The sequence below is a fragment of the Desmodus rotundus genome, chromosome 8 (assembly GCF_022682495.2).
Source record: "Desmodus rotundus isolate HL8 chromosome 8, HLdesRot8A.1, whole genome shotgun sequence".
Lineage (NCBI taxonomy): Eukaryota > Metazoa > Chordata > Mammalia > Chiroptera > Phyllostomidae > Desmodus > Desmodus rotundus.
The window spans coordinates 106,842,431-106,866,763 of record NC_071394.1 but is presented as its reverse complement, the minus strand read 5'-3'; the positions used below and the strand labels follow the sequence as shown (position 1 = coordinate 106,866,763).

The 24,333-nt window shown below is 42.1% G+C and overlaps 1 protein-coding gene across 2 annotated transcripts in view; it reads right to left on the bottom strand.

Moving 5' to 3' along the window:
* Nucleotides 1-24,333, bottom strand: part of CPNE4 (copine 4) — a 403,946-nt gene that overhangs the window by 297,970 nt on the left and 81,643 nt on the right. For both annotated transcript variants that reach the window (XM_024565844.4, XM_045200164.3), the window contains exon 2: nucleotides 7,566-7,746. In XM_024565844.4, the coding sequence (XP_024421612.1) occupies nucleotides 7,566-7,745 (180 nt within the window). In that variant the 5' untranslated portion in view covers nucleotide 7,746. The remainder of the gene's footprint in view (nucleotides 1-7,565; nucleotides 7,747-24,333) is intronic.

Genomic DNA, 24,333 nt, shown 5'->3' with positions numbered 1-24,333 from the left:
CACTTAGTCACCCATTGTGCAACCCAGTCATCTTCTACCCTGTCATCCAAGTTCGCCCCCCAACAGAGTGAGTATCGTGCGACCTCAGTCTCTAGTCACAGGGATGTGACCTCAGGCCACTGGGAGAAAATATTTTCTGGTTCTAATATTTCAGGTCATTGTGTTTCTTCTCTATTCAGTGCTCAAGGTAAGGTCTCTAATGTCAACAAAATCAACTTTCTTTTGTTTGTTTTTTAAGAAGAGAAATTATTCTTATTAAGGACGTGTTAAGGGGGAGGTAGAAAGGAACATCAAAGTTTTCCCAAATGGGAGTTCGATGTGAAACCACAGTGGAAACTTTGTAAACATTGAAGAAAACTGTTATTTTTTTTAATCATCTGTCATGCTAGGTGTCAGCCACCAAAACGCTGCAAGTCAGTGACGTGTGAAGAGCAAATCTTTTGAGAAGGGAGCTTGTGTGTGATATCCAGAGAGAATGCTTTAATTGACATAATTTTCATTTTTCAGCTCTTGTCTGTGTCCGCCATTGATGGGTTCACCATGTTTCGGAGACCCCATTCAGGGGGGAACAGGAGTGTAGTCCACACCCAGACACCCCCAGGGGCCTTTCTAGCAAGGCAAGCGAGGTGAGTGGACCCGGAGCCAGGCTCTGGGTGTGAGCGGCTGCTAACTATCTCCAGCTCATCATTGAACAAAACTTAAAGGACTCATGTTGCCAGATTTCCTGGCAATGCAAAAGTTAAACCAGAAACATAGAGTTTTATGTCAATTTTCTGATCTTTAATTTCTGTCCACAAGTACAAAACTTGTTTGAACATTGTGCAAAGCCAACCAAAATAGCCCGGAGACTACAAAGAGCACTCAGGTTCAAGTCAGCAACCTCTGGGACAGTGAACAGAAGACAGGTTTTAGAATCAACCAGACTCCAGTACATTTTCTATTTACTAGTTGTGTGACCTTGGGTGATTTATTAATTTTGCCCAGCCTCAGGTTCCTTACCTGGTCAGCAAAGTCTACACAGCAGCATAGTTATGAGGATTAGAAAACATACCTGTAAAATGGCTAATACATAGCTGGTATCAACACATATAGCTAGCAACTTTATTTTGTCGTCACCTGAATGTTCATATTGCCTGACCCATTTTCATAAAATTCTAGCACTTTGGAGCAATGGAAAATTGAATATCTGAGGCACAGGTGAAACTACTATTTTGGGCTTCATCCTCCTAGCTTGATACACAGGAGGGTGACAGCTCACTACTGCCCCAAGCACGAAAGAGACTTTTCCATGGAACTCTTCTGTGAGCCCTCTAGCAAAGAAGGGAGTGCTAAAAAAAGCTCACAGCCCACTTTGGGAGTGGGCCATCCTACCACCAGGAACCCCCATTTCCCCTCCTGTGCTGTTAGCGAGGAAGCTCAGTCATGTGACAACTACACACTGCTGGGCAGGTAGAGCATGCGTAGGAAAGATGAAAACTAAGGGAGGGACCAAAGAACAGTTTTCAGCCCCACTCCAGATAAAGGTCGCCTAGGCCCCCGTGAGATGGTCTGCCCAGTGCACATCTAAGGATGGGAAGAATTTAAGTCAGGGCCTTGTTTTGAGCCAGCTTTTCTCAAGGCCACGTGTCCATCTGAGCTCCAGCCCCCATCTCTAAAATAAGGGGAGTTCTTCTCCTGGACTCGGAGGCCACTGGGGACACAACCTGTCTTTCTCGTGGTACTCAATACATGCTGGGGCTAATTTCAATGCCCAGGCCACCTTTTCATGGGGCTGTTATGAGAAGTAAATAAAGTAATGTCAGTAGATGGGCTCGGTAAGAATAAAGGGCTATCTGGATATATTATTTTATTATAAACAATCTTGCATTAGAGTCCGCTGATAATTGATGGGTTAAGCTATAACCACAATAATTATCACTAGCAATTATTCTTATTACCAACAATCCACCAAAGGTTCATCATAACCTGTCTTCATACGGAATTGATCCAAGGGTCATTAGTCCTCAGAATTACTTAGAGCTTCCCATGGAGAGGCTTAATAACTGTGCACTAAAATTAAATGGAAAAGTGGAATTAAAGGTGTTTAGAGCAACATTCTAGTAGTGTGGGAAATAATTTGGCTTTTCCTAATGAGGACAAGTACTCTGCCAAGGGCCACGGCATCCTCTCTGCTTCCTGGAGAACATCCAGCGTGCCCAGGAAATAGAGCGTATGCTCCAGGAAACTGAAAGGAAGTGTTTAGTGCACACGTGCCCTTGCCTTTTGAATCCCTGGTAAGTGCTCATTTATCCCACTTGGACACGTTGTGTGCTTCCAGGAGTTGATGAATGCATCAGTACTCACCAGAAATCAGGAGAAAATTATTTCCACTCTTCACTGGAGGATGAAATGTGTTCTAAATTAGCATTACACTGAACTGCACCATATACCGTTGCTAACACATGGCCAGGAGTAGGTGCGGGGGCGAATTTAAAAGATAGGTATGATTCTAAATTAGGGAAATTAAATGGGAGATCTGAAACTCTGTCTGGAATACATTTCCTAGTGACAGGTTTTCTCTTTCCTTCTTTCTCAGTTACCATCACGGCCACTAAGGATGTACCAAAAGTTTCACCCAATAAAAGCACCATCCTATCTCCCTATTCTGCAAAAAAACAAAAGCATCCTCTCTGTCTCTCAGTCCTCAGGCATCTATCTCCAAACCCCGCTGGTCTATAAAGAGGAACAATCCATTGTGCACCTCAGATCAACTGGTTTCCAGTATTTTAAAGACATAAATGTATCCTCATTGACTCAATACTATTAACAGCACAGGAGGTCAGTTTGTGGGTCTTTCTGAGTCTAAAAATCAGGCTTTCGTTTTTATGATACGTCTTAGAGATCAAATGTTCTCTTTCATTGCCAACAAGTGACAGCCAATTAAAAGAGCAGACAGTTTCCCTCCATATGGGAAGACCATCTGAAGTAGTTCTAACTACTGCTGTAGTAACCTGAGCTGCGAACCGGGCATAATGGGCCCTTTCCCTGCTGGAATTTCATTACCAAAAGCACAGGCCAGCAATCACAAGTAATAAAAAGGAAATGTCAATCTTTAGTTACAGCTCCCCCAAAAAACACTTAAGCTGTAACATGAACAGCCCACAGTTACGGGTTTACAAATTCCCTTTCCTCTTCTCCCTAACCCAGCTGAATTCTCTAACACAGCAAAGATCCCCCGGAACTGTGTTAGCTATTTACACTTAGTCTTAAATTAATTAAAACTAAGTAATTAAAAATGTCAGTTTTTCAGTCACACAATCCACCTTTCAAGTGTTCGCATGTGGCCAGTGACTGCCTATTGGACAGCACAGATAAGAGAACGTTTCCAACGTTGCAGGGGCAGTGCAATCTAGAGAAAGCCACTTTTTCCAAACTTTAAAATTCTCTATAGCCCTGGCTGCTGTGGCTCAGAGGATTGAGCACCAGCCTGCAAACCAAAAGATCACTGGATCGATTCCCAGTCAGGGAACATGCCTGGGTAGGAGGCCAAGTACCCAGTTGGGGGCGTACGAGAAGCAACTGATTAATGTTTCTCACCCTCTCCTTCTCCCTCCCTTCCCCTGTCTCTAAAAATAAATAAATAGAATCTTTCAAAAATTCTCTACAAAAGATAAGCTCACTTTGTTTTTATTCTCTCACCACAACACTCCCCAACCATCTCTTCATTCTGCAAATTAGCTTGGCCTCTATTTGTTTCTTCACTTAGTCTATTACCCGACTCCCCATAACTAAGATAGCCAAGGGACTGACACAGCCAGCATGGGTTGTCTCCTGCTAGGCTTTCTCTCAACTCTGTAATTCTGTACAGAGAACTCGCTCCGTATATCCAGACACATCCCACAGGCCAGGTACAGGAAAACTCGCATATCGACAAGTCTCGTCCCAGGGCACTGCCCGAGTTTGCTAGCCTTCACTAAACATTGGCCGTAGTAGCTACATGATTTAAATAGACTATCAGGTGCTTCCAATGTGTAGCATAGGACCACTGGCCGAATTTGTACTGAAAAGTAGGTGTTAGTGCTAATGATGAGAGTGGGTGAACGATTCTCCAAGTTTCTGTGAGTCGTCAGGCGGTTTGTGTGCTAATCATTTACCTCTCTGCTCTCATACACATTCCATGCCTGCAAACCTTGCCAACCGGCTTCCATCAAGGTTTGGTTCATGGAAAACACTGATGGGAGACCAGAGAACAACAGAGGGGAATGCCAGGGTATCCTCACCTCCCTCTTAGGCAGCACTACCTGCATCTCCTCTCCCTTTCTGGTTCCCACTGGGGAGGCCCTCTGTCCATGGATCTAGCTTCTGCTAGATAGCCCAGCTGTTGGGCTCTCCTTCATCCCTCTCACCCAGTGGTGCGCTGGTAAATGCTCAACAACTGGCTCTGGAAGGGTGCAGGGGAAGGGAAAAGAAGCCCTGATTTGAAATGTTTGCCCATGTCTGTGGTGTGGATACTCACATTCGGGCTTGCAAAATTCCTCAATATTTAGTTACTAGCCCAACACTCACAAGCCTGTGCAAGCCGGTCTCCACACACTCCCGCTCACCCTGCGCAGAGAAGCAGGTTCCCATTGTTAATCTCTGGGTTCCCTCACAGTCCCCCTTAGTTTCTCTGCCTTTCTAACTCCTTGGTTACTAGTTGGCTACCTGAATTAAATCCTATCCGCTACTTGGCATGGGCTCTGTTTTCCTGACTGTATCCTGAAGGTATTTTGTGATGAGTGTAAAATTTATCAGAAGAGATTCTCAAAGTACCAGAATAAAAATCAGCCATATCTCTAAGCACTCTGGGAGTTCAGCTGGCAAGACTGTCTTTAAAGAGTGAAGACTTGTAGGTGAAGGAAGCAGTGAATCAATACACATTGCGATCCAAGTTTCTTATCTCACTGCACACTGGTGACAAAGAGTGTGTGGACTGGCAGCCGGGTGCAGTCCACATTTTGAACGACATTGTAATAGAGCACTTTGGAAAAGCAATTTGGCAACATGAAAAGGCCCACCAGTGTCCTATCCTTTGTCTCACTAACTCCACTTTGACAGAATCTCTCCTATAGACTCGTCTCAAAAGAAGGGAAAAGCCTCTGACAGGTGTGAGGTGGTATCTCACTGCGGTTTTCATTTGCATTTCTCTGATGATTAGCGGTGTTGAGCATCTTTTCACATGTCTATTGGTCATGTGTATGTCCTCTTTGGAAAAGTGTCTACCAGGTCATTTGCCCATCTTTAAATTGGATTGTTTGGGGGGTATTTTTGCTGTCAAGTTTTATAAGTTCTTTATAAATTTTGGATATTAACCTCTCACCAGATGTATTCCACATCTGGGAATATAGCTAAGAAACCCAAAACACTAATTTGAAAGAATATGCACCCCTGTGTTCATTGCAGTGTTATTTACAATTGCTAAGACATGGAAGCAGCCCAAGTGCCCATTAGTAAATGAGTGGATAAAAAAGCCATGGTACACTGACACAATGGAATACTACTTGGCCATGAAAAAGAAGGGAATCTTACCTTTGAAATGGCATGGATAGACCTGGAGAGTATTATGCTAAGTGAAATAACCAGTCAGAGGAAGACAAACACCATATGATTTCACTTATATGTATGTGATCTAATAATCAAAATAAACAAACAAAATTGAAGCAGATTCACAGATAGAGAACAGACTAACAGCTGTCAGAGGGGAGGGAACTGGGGGGCTGGCTAAAAAAGGTGAAGAGATTAAACAAACAAACAAAAAGAACCCACCTCATAGACAGACAACAGTGAAGGGGTGGGACAGAGCCAGCGTGGGGGGTGGGACAGGGTCAAGGCGGGGTAAATGGTGACGGAAGGAGACTTGACATGATGACTGTACAAATGATGTATTCTAGAAGTGTACACCTGAAACCTCTATAATTTTATTAACCAATGTCACCCCAGAAATTCAATAAAAAAGAAAATAAAAGCCTAGTGCACAAAAATGTTTATTGCAGCATTATTCAAAATAGGGTATTTCTGCAAGCAACTTCAAAGTGAAAAAATAGAAAAATGATTAATTAAATCCATTTGATGGGATATTATAGAGCCTTAAAATATATAACTATGAGTATTATAGCACTAAAGGAAAAACGTATACTACTAGGTAATGAAATCAGGAAAGAAAATTTTATATATATGATAAGACTGAAAGGAAATACATACAAAAAAATCACAGAATTATGTAAAGAAGGTATTAGATTTTTTTCTCTAATTTTCAAAGAGTGACTTTTTTCTAATGTAGAAATTCCACTTAGTTTTGTAAATTTAAAAAAATGAAACCCACTAACAAAGTCCATAAGGATATTTAGAAGGGAAAAAAAGAACCCATTACACATTAAGGTTCTGTGAGTGCTGTTTTAATTGAGAAGGTAAGCCCTGGATAAGCCTACAGTTAAATTAAGAGCCCAAACCTGCCCATCTGTCATCCATTCCCCCACGCATAGTGCCTCCTCACCTGGGTACATCTGCTCACCAACCGCCATCACACCTCCCTCTCAGAGAAGTGGCTTTGACCACTCAGGTACTGACAAGCACGTGCTGCCCCTAGAACCTTCCAGCCTTCTTTCTACTGTGAAGTGGAAGACTTTGCCCCCTAGAGGAGCACCTTCCAATTATTTGCAAACAGGTAGAAGCCTTGAACATTCACAGAATTTGTCCTCAGGGATCCAAAGCAGGTATTTGTCTCCTCTTTCTTGACTCAACATGGCTTCAAACCTACATCCAAACCCACCAACTACCTGGCTCCCTTGGAGCAGGTAAGAGCTGCTTACTCTGCTGCACCCCCTGCTTCTCCCTATCACCCCATTAACTTCAGACCTGATCTTCAAAAGCATAGTTTAATTAGACCAGGTTCCTAGAAGCGAAAAAGAAAAAACTGAAAACTTGAAATCCAGTGCTCATCCAGTGTGTTCCAACTTTTGAATAAACAAAATCCAACTGCAGAATTCAACCCGCAATATTACCACAGAAGCCACCAAAGACTACACAGGGGCCCACCCTTATGATAAAATCACAGTGAAGAGCCCGGGGCTCTGGAGCTACCTGGGTGCAAATATTAGACTGTCCACGTACAAGCTAACGATCTTCGACAAATCCTTAACCAATCTGTCTCTGTTTCCTCCTAGGACTATTGTGAGGACTTAGTTATTTTTACATAAAGCACTTAGAACCATGCCTGACACTCAGTAAGTGCCCACTACAGTGTAGCTAATATTAAGTTCTCAAAAATAAACGCTGTGGACATAATGTGGTCCCTGAAAGGCAGTCCTCCCTGCCCTTCCTCAAGGCCACTGTGTCCACAATGACCACACAAACTAAGGGCAAATGTCAACATATCCACGGCACTAAAACAGCCACATCAAAACCTCACGGTGCGAGAAGCATCATGATCATACTCATTTCTAGAATTTTCATCTTATCCAAATAAACCACCGGAAGACGAAAAATGTCAAATATTTTTGCACCGACCCTCCAGCCACGCTTCTGTCCATCAGCATGGACAAGCCTACCTCGAACCACTGCCCGTGAGACTGCATCTTGAGGATGACGCAGGGGTCTGGTTTGGAAAGGGCATCTCGGTCGGAAATGCCTTTGCAGGCCACCCGTAGCTCAACTTTGGTCAGGCAGGGGCTGTTAAAGATTCCCAGCGTATTGGCAGCTGACTCATAAATGTTGCTCATCTTCTTCATTCTGTTTTAGGCAAGAAAAGGAGGAAAAGAGACATGCCAGTCACTGTAGTATTTGTCAAAGGATTACGCCTCTCAGTCGCCATTTAGCAACTTGTTCTACACACAGTTTCAAATATTGACTATTTACACTATCTCACATCCTACCCAGTGGCACAGCTCCAGTGAAGTAAACAAATAAAAAACAAACAAAAAACAGAAACAAACAAACAAAAAACCCTCAACAGGTGCTGGTGCACTTGACTAAGAACAGCTTTCCTATATGATTTGCATACATCTGCATAGTAAAATTTTTAGTCTGTGAAATAAAATTAATGAATTAGTGCAATAGACTGCGAAGTGTAATCCAATTCTATATTAAGGGCATAGACTGTGAAATTTTACAGGCTTGGTGGTTAATCAATTGAATCACGTTCCATGTTTTTAAGGCCCCCCAAAAATGCAGCTCTCCTTTTTTTCTTCTATGTGATGGCACAGAGAGGTACGCGGCCGCACCTGAAGAAACAGTCCAAATTTCCCTTCCCTAAACTCTGGTCTACCTTCTCAAGATCCCCTCAGCAAATCAGCTCCAAGAGAGAGGCTGAGAATCTGATTTCCTACCCCAAGTGCCCAGGTCCATTCTCACCTTCCCCTTTCTAGCTCCTACTTGCAATGTCAGAATCCAGAATCAAAAGGGGGAAAGCAGGAGGATGACTGGTTGGGAGAAAAAGCACAGAGCTGCTGATGCTGGACTCCTGGCAACAGCAGCCTCAAATAAACAATGCAGGCCTGCCCCATCTCCATGTGATAACCTTTCAATAGCTCTTAGCATCAGGAGGTTCAGGGCTTCAGGGATCCCCCAGAGGCCACCAACCCTTTCCTCCTTCTCTGAGGGAGACTGGATTGTAAGGACATGGAAAGATTCTCTCAGGAGTGAAATTCAATATCCTTCTCGTGGAATTCTGTTTCCTTGTCGACTCCTCAGGAAAACAGCAACAGCTTCCTCAACCTCACAAGGCACAAGTCCCCTACAGGGGAATCTCGTCATCTATAAAATTAAGATAATCCCTCTATTAAGTGCCAGCTCATTGCTAGCTAGTTTCTTGTTGCTACGGTCGGAATATTTGTGTCCCCTCAAAATTCAAATGTTGAAATCCTAGCGCTTGAAGGCGGTGGTATTAGGAGGAGGAGCCTTCGGGAGGTGGTCAGGTCATAAGGCGAGAACCCTCTTGAATGGGGTTAGAGCTCGCCTAAAAGAGACCCGCAGAGCTCCCCAGGCCCTTCCACCAGGTGCGAATACAATGAGAAATCCATGACCCAGAAGAGGACCCTCACCTGACCATGCTGGCACTCTGATCTTGAACTTCCAGCTTCCAGAACTGTAAGCAATAAATTTTTATTGTTTGTAAGCCACTCAGTCTGGGATATTTTGTTATAGCAGCTTGAATTGGGTTTGACTAAAGGGCTGCAGACCCAAAGAGAGGAGAGAGAGGGCAGCACATCTGTTCCCAATTCCTACCCTGATCATTAGCTGTGGCCAAGTCCCTACATGACCCAGGTCCTGCCAGGCAACTCTGTCTCCAAGGGCCCAGCTCTCACTGCACTTTGGGAATACTGTTTCCTCCTTGGCTCCTTCTGGCTTGTAACTAGTAAAAGCTTTCTGCAAGTTTTAAATTGAGCATTCTAGAAGAAGATTCAGATGCACTCAATTAATTGAACAGGATAGAAAGGAAGTGAAGGAAGTTGGGTGGTGATCTCAGCAGGAGTCTAGCTTCAGCATGGTTCCAAGGGAGGCTCTGGCGCAGGCAATGTACCATGAGATGGTCCCACCTGAAGGAAAGGGCTCCAGCCTCTCGGAGTCCCATGTCCATCAGTCATGCTAGGGAAGCAGAAACACTTAGGTTTGGTCCCTCCCCGCCACTGGCTGAGAGCAATCAGCCAATTCTCCAGAAAGGAGCAGCTGTGAGCCATTAGTAGCGAACACAGCCATTAGGAGATGAATGGATTAACTTGCTAAAGGGGATCTGGACAGAGTTTGAACATGGCCTATTTCACCACAGTGGCTATTCATATATATATATGAACTCCTTTAGGTCAGGGACTACTTCTTACACTTCACTGCATCCCCACGAGTGTTCAACTACTTGATAATATTGTAGACTGGTGATAAAACCAACACAACCATCAATTCTGGGGGAATATGGTACAGGAACGAAATGTGGGGGTACTGAAAATAAAACTCCCAACTTTTTACTATGACTCGTGGCTTACCTCCCTGTCCAGGCACAAATGAAAGCCCTGACCAGATATACTGGAGTTCATGAGTTCCTCTGGCTGCTGAGAGGTAACAGCAGTCCTGACCTTGACTTTGAGGTCATACTTAGGCCAGTGAAGTCAAATTCTTTGACCTTGGCCCAGCAGAAGCTCACTGCCGAAAGGTGATCATAAAATACGGCTCTGTCAACGACTGATGAGCTACCTCTAGCCCCAGATAAGTGAAGTAAACAAGTAATTTCACACTCTGTTAGAGAACAGGATTAAAATATGGCCAGATTATCAATACATTTTCCATGGCCTATTTCAACCCTCTTTGTCGTCTTTCATAAAATATCCTGGTTTTACAGAAACTAATGTCTTTTGAGAATTATTTTGATGAAAGCTGACTTTTGGCCAATTTTAGAAGCAAATTATAATTGCCCTTTCACTCAGATAATTTAAGTTATAAAAAAAAAAAAAACCCTACTTCAGCATATCCACACTCCCTAACAGGACAAACTGATCCAGAAACTTAATTAGCTTCTGAATGAGTTGCAAACAACGCCAAGACAATAGAGAGCTCAGGAGGGAAGAGAATCAGCTTGAGCTCACAGGGGAACCAACTGAGCGGAGCTTGTCTTAAAACTGTGTTAAGAATAAGTGCGTAATCACTGTTCTGCTTGCTTTGGCATTGTTTGGCCTTTTTAAATGTCGGAGCACATCCAGGGACGGCTGGTATGCTCGATGTCTCTATCACACAACATTTCCACCTCGATTCAAGAAATATGTACAGGATATGTTTTATGCCTGGTGCTCTGCTGGAGGTTGGCAGCACCGAGCATCCATTCACTCAGCTGAAGATAAACCAGTTGTTATTCAACCAGGACGTGTCAGTTTATTTCATATTCAACATGCCTTGATCTACTTTTGGATCAAGTGTCAACCTCCTGGGTGGCAAGTGCGGTGCCAGACACTCTAAAGGATGGGGCCATGAATGAGGGTCTATGTGCCGACAGGTTCACACTCTGAAGCACTGCTTCTCAGACTTGAACACGGTGGTGAATCATCTGGGGAGTTTGTTAAAATGCAGCTCCTGTTCCAAGAGTCTGGGGTGGGCCTGAGACTCTGTTCCCAGGCGGCCTGTGGACCACAGTGTGAGCAGCCAGATTGTTGGGTACAAACCAAGCACCTATTAAAGAGGGCAAGTGGCCCCAGAGTTTATCTTAAGATCAGACACTCATATGTGAGACGCAGGATGGCACTGAAGATAAGAGTAGGATCTAGCATCACAGTGTTTAAGGCTAACCCAAGCTCTGCTACTCCCTTGTTATGTGACTTTGGGCAAGTCGCTTGAATCATCTGTGCCTCTGTTTTATCATATGTGAAATGGGGATAATAACAGATCCTACCTTGCAGAGTTTTCTTGAAAATTAAATTAATTAATCCTCATAGAGTCTGCAGAAGAGTGCCTGGTTCATAGTAAACACTCAATAAATGGAAATTATTACTGTGCTTTTAAAAACGACACCACTGAGTTCCCCTTTATCAACTTCTTATGTACCCCCCAAGCACTGAACATTAAGCCATCGGATCCTCAGGGTAGCCCCATGGAAGGCCTTGTTAGGCTGCCCATTCCACAGGGACAAACTTCAGCTTAGAGAGGGGTATAGCTGCACGTGGCTACCCAGCTACAGCGTTGCAGAGCAGGATTTGAACCGGGAACTGCAGGTCCAGAATTTAGGCCCTTAGCCACTCTGCTATTCTTGCACCTCTGTGAGATAGGGACTGAAGACTGAAAAAACTGACAACCGCAGGCTTCCACCACACAACACTTCCAAAATTTTCTTGACCCACCTGGCTCCCCTGAATGTCACACTGCAGCTACCACTCCTTCCCTCTGTCTGCCCCCCAAAATTTCCAGCATCCTTCTCTCTCGATCCTCTAGACTTTTATATCACATTTTTAGTATTTTTTTCTTTTATAGAGAGTCCGTTATTTTGTAAATTCATCTGCCCACTAGGTTTCTTTCCTCTCACAACTTTAATCATTGCTTACCCTGCTCAGCCTCCTCCACCCACCCCTAGCTCCCGGTTGGGCAGTACAAACACCCACTCTTCCCAAGAGAGTGGGAAAGGAAGGAAAGCTATGAATATTTATACATTTTGTCCTCATTAAGCATATAATGCTCTATAAATTTCTTTCAAAAATAGCTTGCTCTCAGCCCTGGCAGGTGTGGCTCAGTGGAATGAGCACCAGCCTGCAAACTGAAAGGTCACCGGTTCAACTTCCAGTCAGGGCACAGACCTGGGTTGCAGGCCAGGTCCCCAGTTGGGGACGTGCAAGAGGCAACCAAGCGATGTCTCTCTCACACATCGATGTTCCGCTCCCTTCCCTTCTCTCTAAAAATAAATAAAAATAAAATCTTTAAAAAAAATAGCTTGCTTTACCACTAATACTAACTACACCAAAAACAAACCCTCAGATAGTCTCTTGTGATAGGAATTGTCAGCCCTGTTTCACACACATAAAACGTAAGACTGACGGCGGATAACTTGCCCCAAAGTCATACATAGCTGGTATGTCAGAGGACTAGGATTAAGCCTGGATCCAACGAACTCCAAAACCCGTATTTCTGACCGTATCTTATAAAAGGATTCACATTCTTAATTTGCTTAACAATAACTTTCTCTCTAGATCATGCAAAGGCAAACCTCAGTCCTATTCCAATCTTAATAAACCGCAGAGACGTGGTACGTGCATGATATTGAGCATGCGATTGTGCTCCAGCCATCTTTAAACACTCGCCTTTCCCGGCCTTACTCTAGAGGCAGCCCGCAGCACACTTGGAACTCGGTAACAGCAGCCCCATCAATTGGAGGGCGTGGGAACTCAGTGTGCCTACTCTGATGATTTCAAGCACTGAGCACTTGATGAGGTACAGATGGTGGAGCTACAACACCCGGAAACCCGGAGATAAACCCTGTAAACCACAAAAGGTCATGGTTCGAATGAATACAATTCAAAGTCGGGCAATATGTGTATGTGAGTGTTTTTCTGAAATACACGGCACCAAATCATTCAAGTGCAGTAAATTATTATTTCAGCCATTTCCTGCGCTTTCTAATTTGAGACAATAAAGAGACCAAAAGAAAAAAAAAATCCAGCAGAGATTCTATTTCCTGAAAAACTGCTTTCTTGGGAAAATGTTCAAAAGGAATCAGATATATTGATATTCTAGGAAGTTCTGGGCTCACATTTTTGTCTCTAACAGTGAATCATACAGATGAGATTTTTCTAGAAACCAATTACGTCCATGGCATCTCATTCATATTAATTTTATAGCACTCAAATGTCACCCATTTTTAGGAGAACTGGATTATAAATTTAACTAGATAATTATAAAGGGTGATAGAAAGTTTTAAAAGTGATACTTGAATAAAAAAATCTTATGAATGACGGACTCTGCCTTGTCACACCCCCTCCCTTGCCCACCATACCAAAGGCAACAACAGCTCCTGAATGAAAGGAGAAAAAAGCAAATTTGGTGATGCTTTTATGATTTTGGCACTGAAACAATTTCTGAATGAGCTGCAAACAACGCCACTCAGGCAACTAAATTTATCCAGTAGAAAGATCAAATCCCAGTCTCCTTTTGATCAGTTATTTTCCCCTTTTAATATAATCATAGGTTGGATTCTTCTACTAATGTCATTTAGCAGGAAGCTGATGGCTCGCCAAATGGAGCTTGTGCTTCTGGTCTCATACGTGTGGCTACATTTAAAAGAAGAAAAGGAGCACGATTATTTTTATGTTCAACAGACAGCATATGAAGCCAGAAGCCAATTTCCCTGAGAAAGCGTGCTAAGTGATCTACTTATGGGTCTTGCTCTATTTCTACACCTTCTCATTTAAGACTTGCTTCATCTACTTTGAATGACATCCTAGCACTGACATGCTTTCGCTTACTTGGCAGACAAAAAGATGGAGCCTTTGGGGGAAGAAGAGGGAGTTGCATAAATGACAAAAAGTAAAAAGAAATACCTCTTAGGATACAGAACACAAGCTCTAGTTCAGCATGGGCCAAAAGAAATGTGAGTGATGAGGGAAATGTCCTCTCCCTGTGCTGTCCAGTACAGTGACCACTGGCCACAAGTGGCTATTGAACCCTTGAACTGCGGCTAGTGCAACTGAAGAAATAAATTTTAGTTATATTTTATCTTAATTTAAATAGCCACCTGTGGCGAGTGGCTCCGTATTAGACATGTACTGATTATAGCTTTCTCTCTTTCTTGGTTTCTCCTGAAGACTAAAGCTGAATGGTGTTGCTCTTTCCAACACACATGCAATGTCTAGGGCTTCATCTCAAAGCAGTTCATTACACAGGACTCTTTTATAAGAGAAATCCCGCTTCACGCTGTTTGGTGGAGACCGGATGCAGAAGTGTTAAAAGGACTCAACAGGTCCAAGTTTGGCTCATAAAAGCTTTCCTCATCTGCCGGTGCCATTGATTGGTGGTGACTCCGTGGGGACAGATGCATGAGGGACAGTGCTTGATTAGTTGATGGTGTCATCCACATGCAAGAAAGAAGAAAGTGACAGCTCATGGGCCATGTTTTGCCGGGTCTCGGGGAGACCTTAAGAAAAATACTAGAGTGCAGCTCTCCTTAGAACTTCGTCCTAATGTGTAAAGATGTTTCTGCTAAATGCTTCAAAATGGGAGCTCGCCAGCTCTGCGGCCAATGGCCTTGCTAGAGCAGCTCTGGATGAAAACAAGGGAGAGTCAAGAATTTAGGTAGATGTAGCATGCGAACAGGGTATGGTTCAGGGGGTTGAGAGGGGTGTTTCACAGGGAGGACGTTTTGGAGGGGAGCATCATATCTGTCTCAGAGACGAGTCATATGACCATAGACACATGGGCAATGCCTTAGAGAAGAGAAAAGCCACAGCAGATATGGAAGGAGTGGTATCTGCATGACAGCAGCCACACATGGACGTGGGCATACACACAGTCTTAGAGTCTCCCCCACTAGCACAGAGAAACTTTAGGGGCCCTCTGGCAGCAAGTAGTGATATTGGCTGAATTGATCAAGTCTAAGACCTGGGCCAGGCTTTGTAGGAGGCAGTATTAGATGAGGAAGAAATGTGACAGATGGCCTGTGTGTGGCAGCTGAGACTCTGTGTGAATTTGCGATCCTCACTGAATGTGAGGAGAATGGGAGCACAGGAAAACCTGAGGGTCCCAGTGTGGGCAGAGACAGACCAGAGAAACAGTGTCACATGTAAAATAATAACAGCAGCAGTGACCCCAACCATAGCGACTGTTATTGGACACTCACATGTCCAGCAATATTCTCCGTGCTTCCAGGTAATCCTTTCCATAGTCGTGACAGGCAGCTCGATACCATTTCAATTTTTTGAGAAAACCGTGTCTGGGGGTCATGACATGCTCAGATGGGTGGGAGTATCAGCTGGGTGGTGCATGAGAGTCAAAAGTGCCTTGGAGACCCATGCACTTGAATTTGTGTCCTGGCTCTGACATTTCCTAGCTGTGCCGTTACTTTGCTGGCCTTCAGTTTGCTCATTCTGAAAAGAAGACAGTAATAGCTACCTCCCAGGACTATTCTGAGTATCAGAGGAGATAACAGACATAAAAGAACCGAGCACAATAATGAACACAGTAGATTCTACAAAAATGTCTTTCCTGTTTCTCCTGTCCTATGGTTTAAAATACAGCAAATACCCAAGTGCTCCCACTCAAGTTTCAGATCATTTGAGAAAACTATGATTTAAAGATAAATCATTATTATAAATCAAGACTCCAAGTTAAAAATCAGTTCATGCTTGAGTCAAAAATTTGAGAAGGAAGAGGTTCGATTATAATTTAGACTGGTTTATGGGACGTGTGGGATTTTCTGGCAAGTTCTGCCGACAAAGAAATTAGCTTCTGAGGGGGTTAAAAATTAAACACATTCTGACTTGAAAAGTCAAAGTTCTGTTCAATTAGAAAACTTGTTATAAATAACTTTGGCTTAATCATAGTCCTCTTTCACAGTAAGAGTAGAACCAAGAAGGAAAGGTAAAAATCTGTGTATGTGTGTCCATGTGTAAAATCTTCTCACCTAACATTCCACCTGCTCCTTTAGCACTCTTGTAGTCAGGCAGAGCCATGTGACAAGTTCTGAGAGGTAAATGCTTCAGGAAGAAGCACAGGAGAGCCAGCTCTGTCCTCTAACTGTCCTTTCCACTGCTGTGTTGACCAAAGAAGCCTATTATTAAGACAGTTGAGTGACAACATCAAAGCACCTGCAGTCACCGAGTCACCACTGAAACACAATAGCCCTAGAACTTAAAGGACTTGATGGTAGTTAGAAATGAACCCTTGGTGCATTAGGCATTGAGATTTTGGCGTGTTTGTTACTGCAGCATAACCGAACCTACCCTGAACAATACAATATCCGTAGTCATTTCTTTTCTTGAATGAAACAAAATGTATGTGTGTGATGGGCTATAGGCAAAAGAAATTGAGAGAAAAGTATGTGAAAATGTGTTCACTCTTACAGAAAAGCATGATTTACTGGCTGTGGTTGCTAGGCCTCTCTCCTAAATTCAGGTAAGGGTCTTCTAGAAGAAGCTACCCATAATGACAACTGAATGTTCCATCGGTGGCTACTCCCAGAATGGCTGTGAGGTAGAATGGTGCCTCGAAATCCAATCCTTACTTTACATTATCCATCCCTCATATTCTTCTTTGATCACTTATGGTTTTCTCTATCCCCAACTACTAAGTACCTGTCATCCCAGTATTGCAGGGACACGGTCCACTGTTTATGGCCTCTCCAGGAATAATGAATTTTCTGCCCACGGGTTTGATCTCATGTGCCTTCCATAGTCAAACATTTTTTTAAAGTACAACTTATAGTTTTATTTTATTTAGTATTTCTCAGCAATCAAAGAAATTCACATCCATGATTTAAAATGGAAATTATTAAGAAAGCACAAGGGAACAAACACCATTTGTAATTTCACCACCCAGATGAAAAACACTATTACTATTTTCATATATTTTATTACAGCCTTTTTATGTTTATGACTTTTAAACCGAATCAAAATCCGTGCACACTTCTGCACTGCTCTGTAAGTGACACATTAAAGACTATATCCCAGTGTCATTGGTTTTTACAAACATGAGCTTCAACAGCTAGTATCCCATTTTACTGCCATATCACATCTAGTCCACCCGTCCCTTTTCCTGGATGTTTAAATCGTTTACAGTGTGTTGTTACTTAATAGGTGTATATATCCCAAAGCCCATCTTCATAAAATTATATAGACCCATTCCTGAAAGCAATCTGATACTTTTGCTCTGTGGTCGTCCAAGTGCAGCCGGGGCCATCTGGCTGGTGAGAAGCCAGGGAAAACAGAAAACCCACGAACACTACAGAGGAGTCTAGTGGCTCATGCCAGTTAAGACTTGGGCTCTGAGGAAAATGAGTCACATTTTCCTCCCAGCTTTTATCTCTAATCCTCCTCTCTCCACCAAGAGTAAGACACAGAGGGACAAGACAAAGGCACCAAGAGGCCAGCTGCCTGCTTCTGTTCTCTCAATTCAAAAGATGAAAGGGACCCTCCTGACTCTCACGTGGTCCAGTCGATTCAACAGAATGGGAGACTGGATGGGGTTTGGGGTCAATGATCTACCTGGTGACAGTGTGTATCTACTGTCCTCCATACAAGACCTGTCTCCTGGGGGCCCACCAAGGACACTGAAGGAACAAAGGTCCTGACCCCATCTCATGAGAGGCCCAGCCAGAAACAAACAGCCAGCATCTAGCATGTCCTATCTCCCTTTCATCCCCTAAGTCCTCATTTGTTCCCCTCCCAGGTAGCCATTCATCTCCATCCTCTACCCTAACTCCTAACTTTGTTTGCTAGGGCAGTGAAGCGCGGGAGGGATGAGGCATTTAACTCGGTTGTGAAGTTAGTTCAACTACTTTACTAAATAACATTGACATTATATAGCCAGGATTTAGGGAAGACCACAAAGATGATGAAAGGGATGGAAAACTTTGTAAAAGGATCTAGGATGCAAAGAAAAGAACAATTTGTCTTCCAATGAGTAGGGCAGTGGTACCAAAACCTTTCTGCACCCAGGAACCACTTGAGGATCTTTAAAACAATACTGACGGCTGTGTTCCTTCTCGGCCAAGCTGATTAATTGGAGGGAGACTTGAGCCCTGGGAAGTTTAAAAACTCCCTAGGTGATTCTAATATGCATCAAGACTTGGGAACCACGAGTGTAGAGACTTACGTTACAGGACGCAGACCAGTTATTTCATCTCCAGTCCCTAGAAAGAATGGAATAGGGAACAAGTACATTTTGACTCTAAAGGAGATCAAACCCTAAAACAAACAAATGTAAATACCTGCACTATCAACCAGCTGACAAAATGACTTATGTGTCCCTGGTGCTCAAACAGCAGAATCATAGTTGCAGCCTCACCTAAGGTCTCTCCTCCCTGGCTTTCCAAACAGGGCAGTGGCCTTTTAGTGGAAACCCGGAAGCAGAGCTCAAACCAGGTCAGATCTTGGCCTTCAACAAGAACCAACTGCAAGATTTTCCTCTTCACATGGAATTTTCATGTGAATTCATCTTCATAAAGAAGTTACACTCTCAAAATCTGAGGGTCCTTCTTCCAGACATTTCTGATTTGTAAAAAGTGTCTGTCACTCTCCCTTCCACACTCCTTTTACTTGGGATTCCACATACCAACCGCCCTGAAACACACACACACACACACATCCACATACACCAGTTTCAGCTGAAACATCACCTACTCCAGGAAGCCACCCAGGACTATCCCTAAGCTAAACTGGTTGCCCTCTTCAAGGCTCCTATAATACCTTGGGTTCATCACTGCACCAATACATTTATCTTTCTTGATCAAAATCATCAATTAACTTGCCTGCTTCCTTCACAGAACTGTAAGCTGCATGAGCATATGGGCCCTCCAGGTTTCCATCTGTAAACCCCCATGAACTGGCACCTGACTTACACAGTAAATTCTTTGTGCAGGAGAAAGGTTCTGCTTTGGGGGGAAAAAGTGATTTTTACTCTTCTACTTGAATGGCAAAATATATCTTTTAGGACTGGGAATGGGGAAGAAAAAAATGGGAAGAGAAAGAAGAAAAATATATTCTTACCAGGTACCCAGTGCTGTTCTCAAGCACACAGATGCAAGTGCCTTGGGCCCCTGGCAGCCATCTGAAGGAAGTACTAAGACATTCCCCACGGACAAGGTCTCGGACAACTGGGGCAAATTTCCCAGGGTCACACAGCAAATGAGCACTTGAAAGGTGAGAAACAAACAGGGGCACTCTAACATTTGCTGATTAATCATCATGTCATCCTGCATTTATTGAGAATTTCGGGGAACCTAGGGGTATTTGACATATTTTCTACCTGCACGGTCAGGAAAGCGAGAAAGTCAGAAGTAGGCTGACCCTTTCACATCTGTAGACGGGAGAAAGAGGAGACGAACAGAAGAAAAGGTCCACAGGCCACGCGAAATTTCCTGTGTGTGTGACATGCCAGGGGCAGGGAGATTTACTCATTCTGGTGGGTTTCAATAATGAATAAGCCAAGTAAGGGAAGAGGGAAGTTAATTCGGTATCACAGCAGTGAAGGATTAGTAGAAAAAGTTCTATGCTCTACCCAACATGGTTCTGTAAAACAAGTGCGGTCACACACACACAGCATTTAAAGCTTATTATACACCCAAGATACATAATGAAATGGCTAAATAGCTCCCCTAGAATTATCTATGGAGAATCTACAGAAACAAGAGACAAGTATGAATCAGAAGGACAAAAAGAAAAACCTGTGAGAAACTCCAAGGGGATGGACAAAATGAAAAATAACTTCTAAGTGTTTCTCCTGCTTCTCCTCCAGTTAGCCTGGGACAAGCACCGTAAGAGGACAATTAGCCAACACACATTTGTTGATTTGAAGCAGAATTACTGGAGTGGATGCATCAAGAATTTAAAATGAGTAATAATAATAATACTACAAATATTCATAAAAAAGGGATCAATAAGAAATAAGAAAAGAACTATAATGAGAAAAAACAAGTGGGGTTATTAGAAGATAAAATAAAATTAAAATATGAACAAAACAAGTGAGGGTTTATGAGGAGGGGAACAGGGAGGAGAACCAGAGAAGGAAGCTGATATTCCTGGGTCACATACCAACCCCTGGACCTTCCCTGGACCTTCCCTGGAGAGGCACACCCTGGTTGCAGGTTTAGCTGTTTTAAGCAAGAATGAACTCTTTTAAAGTTTGTATCTGCAAATCTCACTTTTCAAAATGTGAGAGACTGTTAAGAAGATTCTTTTAAACTCCATCTCCCAATTTTGAGTGAGAAATTTTCCATTTCTCTCTAGTCTCCAAAATTCCCTTTCTACTCTAGAGAAGAGTGAATATTTAAAGTCAGGTCTTAAACAATGGGTCACAGTTCTTAAAGCAGGCAAGAGAAAGGGAACCAGCATACCATGAAGAGGGAATGGCTTGGAAAAGGAGTGGAGGTCTGCAGTTAGAGTGATGGCGGGTGGGGGTGTGGGGTACAGCCTGGAGTGATCTATGTGGTTAGAATGCAGGGTGCGGTGGAGAGGAGAGAGCAGGACTGGGGGAGGCTGGCCTGAAGGAACTTGTATGCCTTGCAACTAACAATAGCTAGTGTGATTTATTGAAATTCATCTGTTTTCCATGATTTTTGCCTCACACCTTTATTTTGCATTTTTAAAAATATTTTATTGTTTATGCTATTACAGTTGTCCCACATTTCCCCCTCTGCCCATCCCCCAGCCCCCTCCCTCCATCAGACAATCCCCACACTGTTGTCCATGTCCATGAGTCACGCATATATGTTCTTTGATGAATCTCTCCACTTCTTTCAAGCAGACCCCACCTTCTCACTCCCCTCTTACAGCTGTCAATCTTCTTCATGTTTCTATGTCCCTGATTCTATTTTGCTCTTTAGTTTATTTTGTTCATTAGATTCCACTTTGTGAGTGAGATCATATAGTGTTTGTCTTTCACTAACTGGATTTTTTTCACAAAGCATAATAGTCTCTAGTTTTATCCATACTGTTACAAAAAGTAAAAATTGTTTATTTTTTATTGCTGGGTAGTATTCCATTGTGTAAATGTACCACAGCATTTTTATCCACTCATTTACTGATGGGCACTTAGGCTGTGTCTAAATCTTGGCTATTGTAAATAATGCTGCTATGAACATAGGGGTGCATATATTCTTTCAAATTGCTGTTTCAGGATTCTTAGAACATATTCCCAGAAGTAGAAATGCTGGGTCAAAAGGCAATTCCATTTTCAATTTTTTGAGGAAACACCATACTGTTTTCCACAGTGGCTGCACCAGTCTGCATTCCCACCAACAGTGCACCAGGGTTCCCTTTTCTCCACATCCTCGCCAGCACTTGTTGTTTGTTGATTTATTAGTGATAACCATTTTGGCAGGTGTGGGGTGATATCTCATTGTGGTTTTAATTTGTATCTCTCTGATAGCTAGTGATGCTGAGCATTTTTTCAGATGTCTATGGGCCACTTGTATGTCCTCCTTGGAGAAGTATCTGTTTAGGTCCTTTGTCCATTTTTTAATTAGATTGTTTATCTTCTTGCAGGTGAGTCATATAAGTTCTTTATATATTTTGGAGATTGAACCCTTGTCCAAAGTATCATTGGCAAATATGTTCTCCCATACAGTTGGTTCCTGTTTCATTTTGATGGGTTTTTTTCAGCTGTGCAGAAGTTTTTGAATTTGATGTAGTCCCATTTATTTACTTTCCTTTGTTTCCCTTGCACTAGGAGATACATCAGTGAAAATATTGCTATGTGAGATATCTGAAATTTTACTTCCTCTTTTCCTCTAGGATTTTTATGGTATCACAAAGTATAGTTAAGTCTTTTATCCATTTTGAGCTTATTCTGGCATATGGTGTAAGATGGTCTAGTTCAATTTTTTTTTGCATGTACCAGTCCAGTTTTCCCAACACCATTTATTGAGGAGACTGACTTCATTGTATGCTCTTGCCTCTTCTGTTGAATATTAATTGACCATAGAGACATGGGTTTATTTCTGGGCTCTCTGTTCAGTTCCATTGATCTCTGTGTCTGTTCTTATGCCAGTACCATGCTGTTTTGATTACAGTGGCCTCATAGTACAGTTTGATATCAGATGTATTGACCCCTCCAACTTTGTTCTTCTTTCTCAAGATGGCTGAGGCTTTTCGTGGTCTTTTCGGTTCCACATAAATTTTTGGAATATTGGTTCTATATCTGTGAAATATTGGTGTTTTAATAGGAGTGGCACTGAATCTACAGGTTGCTTTGGATAGTATGGACATTTTAATGATGTTAATTCTTCCAATCCATGAACATGGTATATGCTTCCACTTATCTGTATCGTCCTCAATTTCTTTCTTCAGTGTCCTATAGTTTTTGGAGTGCAGGTCTTTCACCTTATTGGTTAAATTTATTCTAGGTACCTTATTTTTTGTTGTTGTTGCAATAGTAAATGGATCTTTTTTTTTAGTTTCTCTTTCTGAAAGTTCATTATTGGTATATAAAAATACCACCAATTTCCTGAGTATTGATTTTTGTATCCCGCTACTTTGCTGAATTCATTTATTAGGTCTAGTAGTTTTCTGGTGGCACCTATAGGGTTTTCTATGCACAATATCATGTTATCCGCAAATAATGACAGTTTTACTTCCTCTTTTCCAATTTGGATGCCTTTTATTTTTTCTCATTGTCTGATTATTGTGGCTTGGAATTCCAATACTATGTTGAATAAGAGTGGTGGAAGCAGATATCCCTGTCTAGTTCCTGATCTTAAGGGAAATGCTTTTAGTTTTTGCCCATTGAGTATGATGTTGGCTGTAGGTTTTTCACATATGGCTTTTATTATGTTGAGGTATGACCCACCTATTCCCATTTTGCTGAGAGTTTTTTTTATCATATAAATGGGTGCTAGATTTTATCAAATGCTTTTTCTGCATCTATTGATATGATCATGTGATTTTTATCTTTCATTTTGTTTATGTGATGTATCACATTTATTGATTTGCAAATATTGTACCAACACTGCACCCCAGGATAAATCCCATGTGATCCTGGTAAATGAGTTTTTTTAATGTATAGCTGGACCCAGTTTGCTAATATTTTATTGAGGATTTTAACATCTATGTTCATCAGAGATATTGGCCTATAATTTTCTTTGGTGTATCTTTACCCAATTTTGGAGTTAGGATAATACTGGCCTCATAAAAAGAGCTTGGAAGTTTTTCCTCCCCCTGAAATTTTTGGAATAGTTTGAGAAAGGTAGGTGTTAGTTCTTTTTTTAATGATTGGTTTTTATTCACCTGTGAAGCCATCTGGTCCAGGACTTTTGTTTGCTGGGAGTTTTTCAATTATTGTTTCAACTTAATTAGCTGCTATCTGTCTATTCAGGTTTTCTGCTTCTTTCTGACTCAATTTTGGAGATTGTATGTTTCTAGAAATTTATCCACTTTGCACAGATTGTCCTGTTTCTTGGCATATAGTTGCTTATAGAATTTTCTTACAGTCCTTTGTATTTCTGTGATATCAGTTGTTACTTCTCTTTTATTTCTGATTATATTTATTTCGATCCTCTCCCTCTCTCTCTCTCTCTTTCTCTCTCTCTCTCTCTCTTTTTTTGATGAGTCCAGTTTAAGGATCGTCAATTTTGTTTATCTTTTCAAAGAACCAGCTCCTGGATTCATTACTGTTTTGAATTGTTTTCTTAGTTTCTATGCAATTTATTTCCACTCTAATCTGATTATTTCCTTCCTTCTACTTGCTCTGGGCTTTGTTTGTTGTTGTTTTTCTAGTTCTTTTAGGTGTAGGGTTAGAGACTTTATTTGAGATTTTTCTATTTTTTGAGGCAGGCCTATAATGCTATGAACTTCCCTCTCAGGACCGCTTTCACTGTGTCCCATAGATTTGGGGTTGTGTTCATCTTCCTTTGTTTCCAGGTACTTTTTCATTTCTTCCTTGATCTTATTGATAACCCATTCATTATTTAACAACATGCTATTTACCCTCCATGAATTGGTATATTTTTGAGTTTTTACTCAGGTTGATTTCTGGTTTCATGACATTGTGATCCAAGAAAATACTTAATATGATTTCAATTTTCTTAAATGTATTAATACCAAGTTTGTGTCCTAACATGTGGTCTATTTTTATGAATGATCCATGTGCGCTTGGGAAGAATTTGTATTCTCCTGCTCTGGGATGACATGTTCTGTAAATATCCCA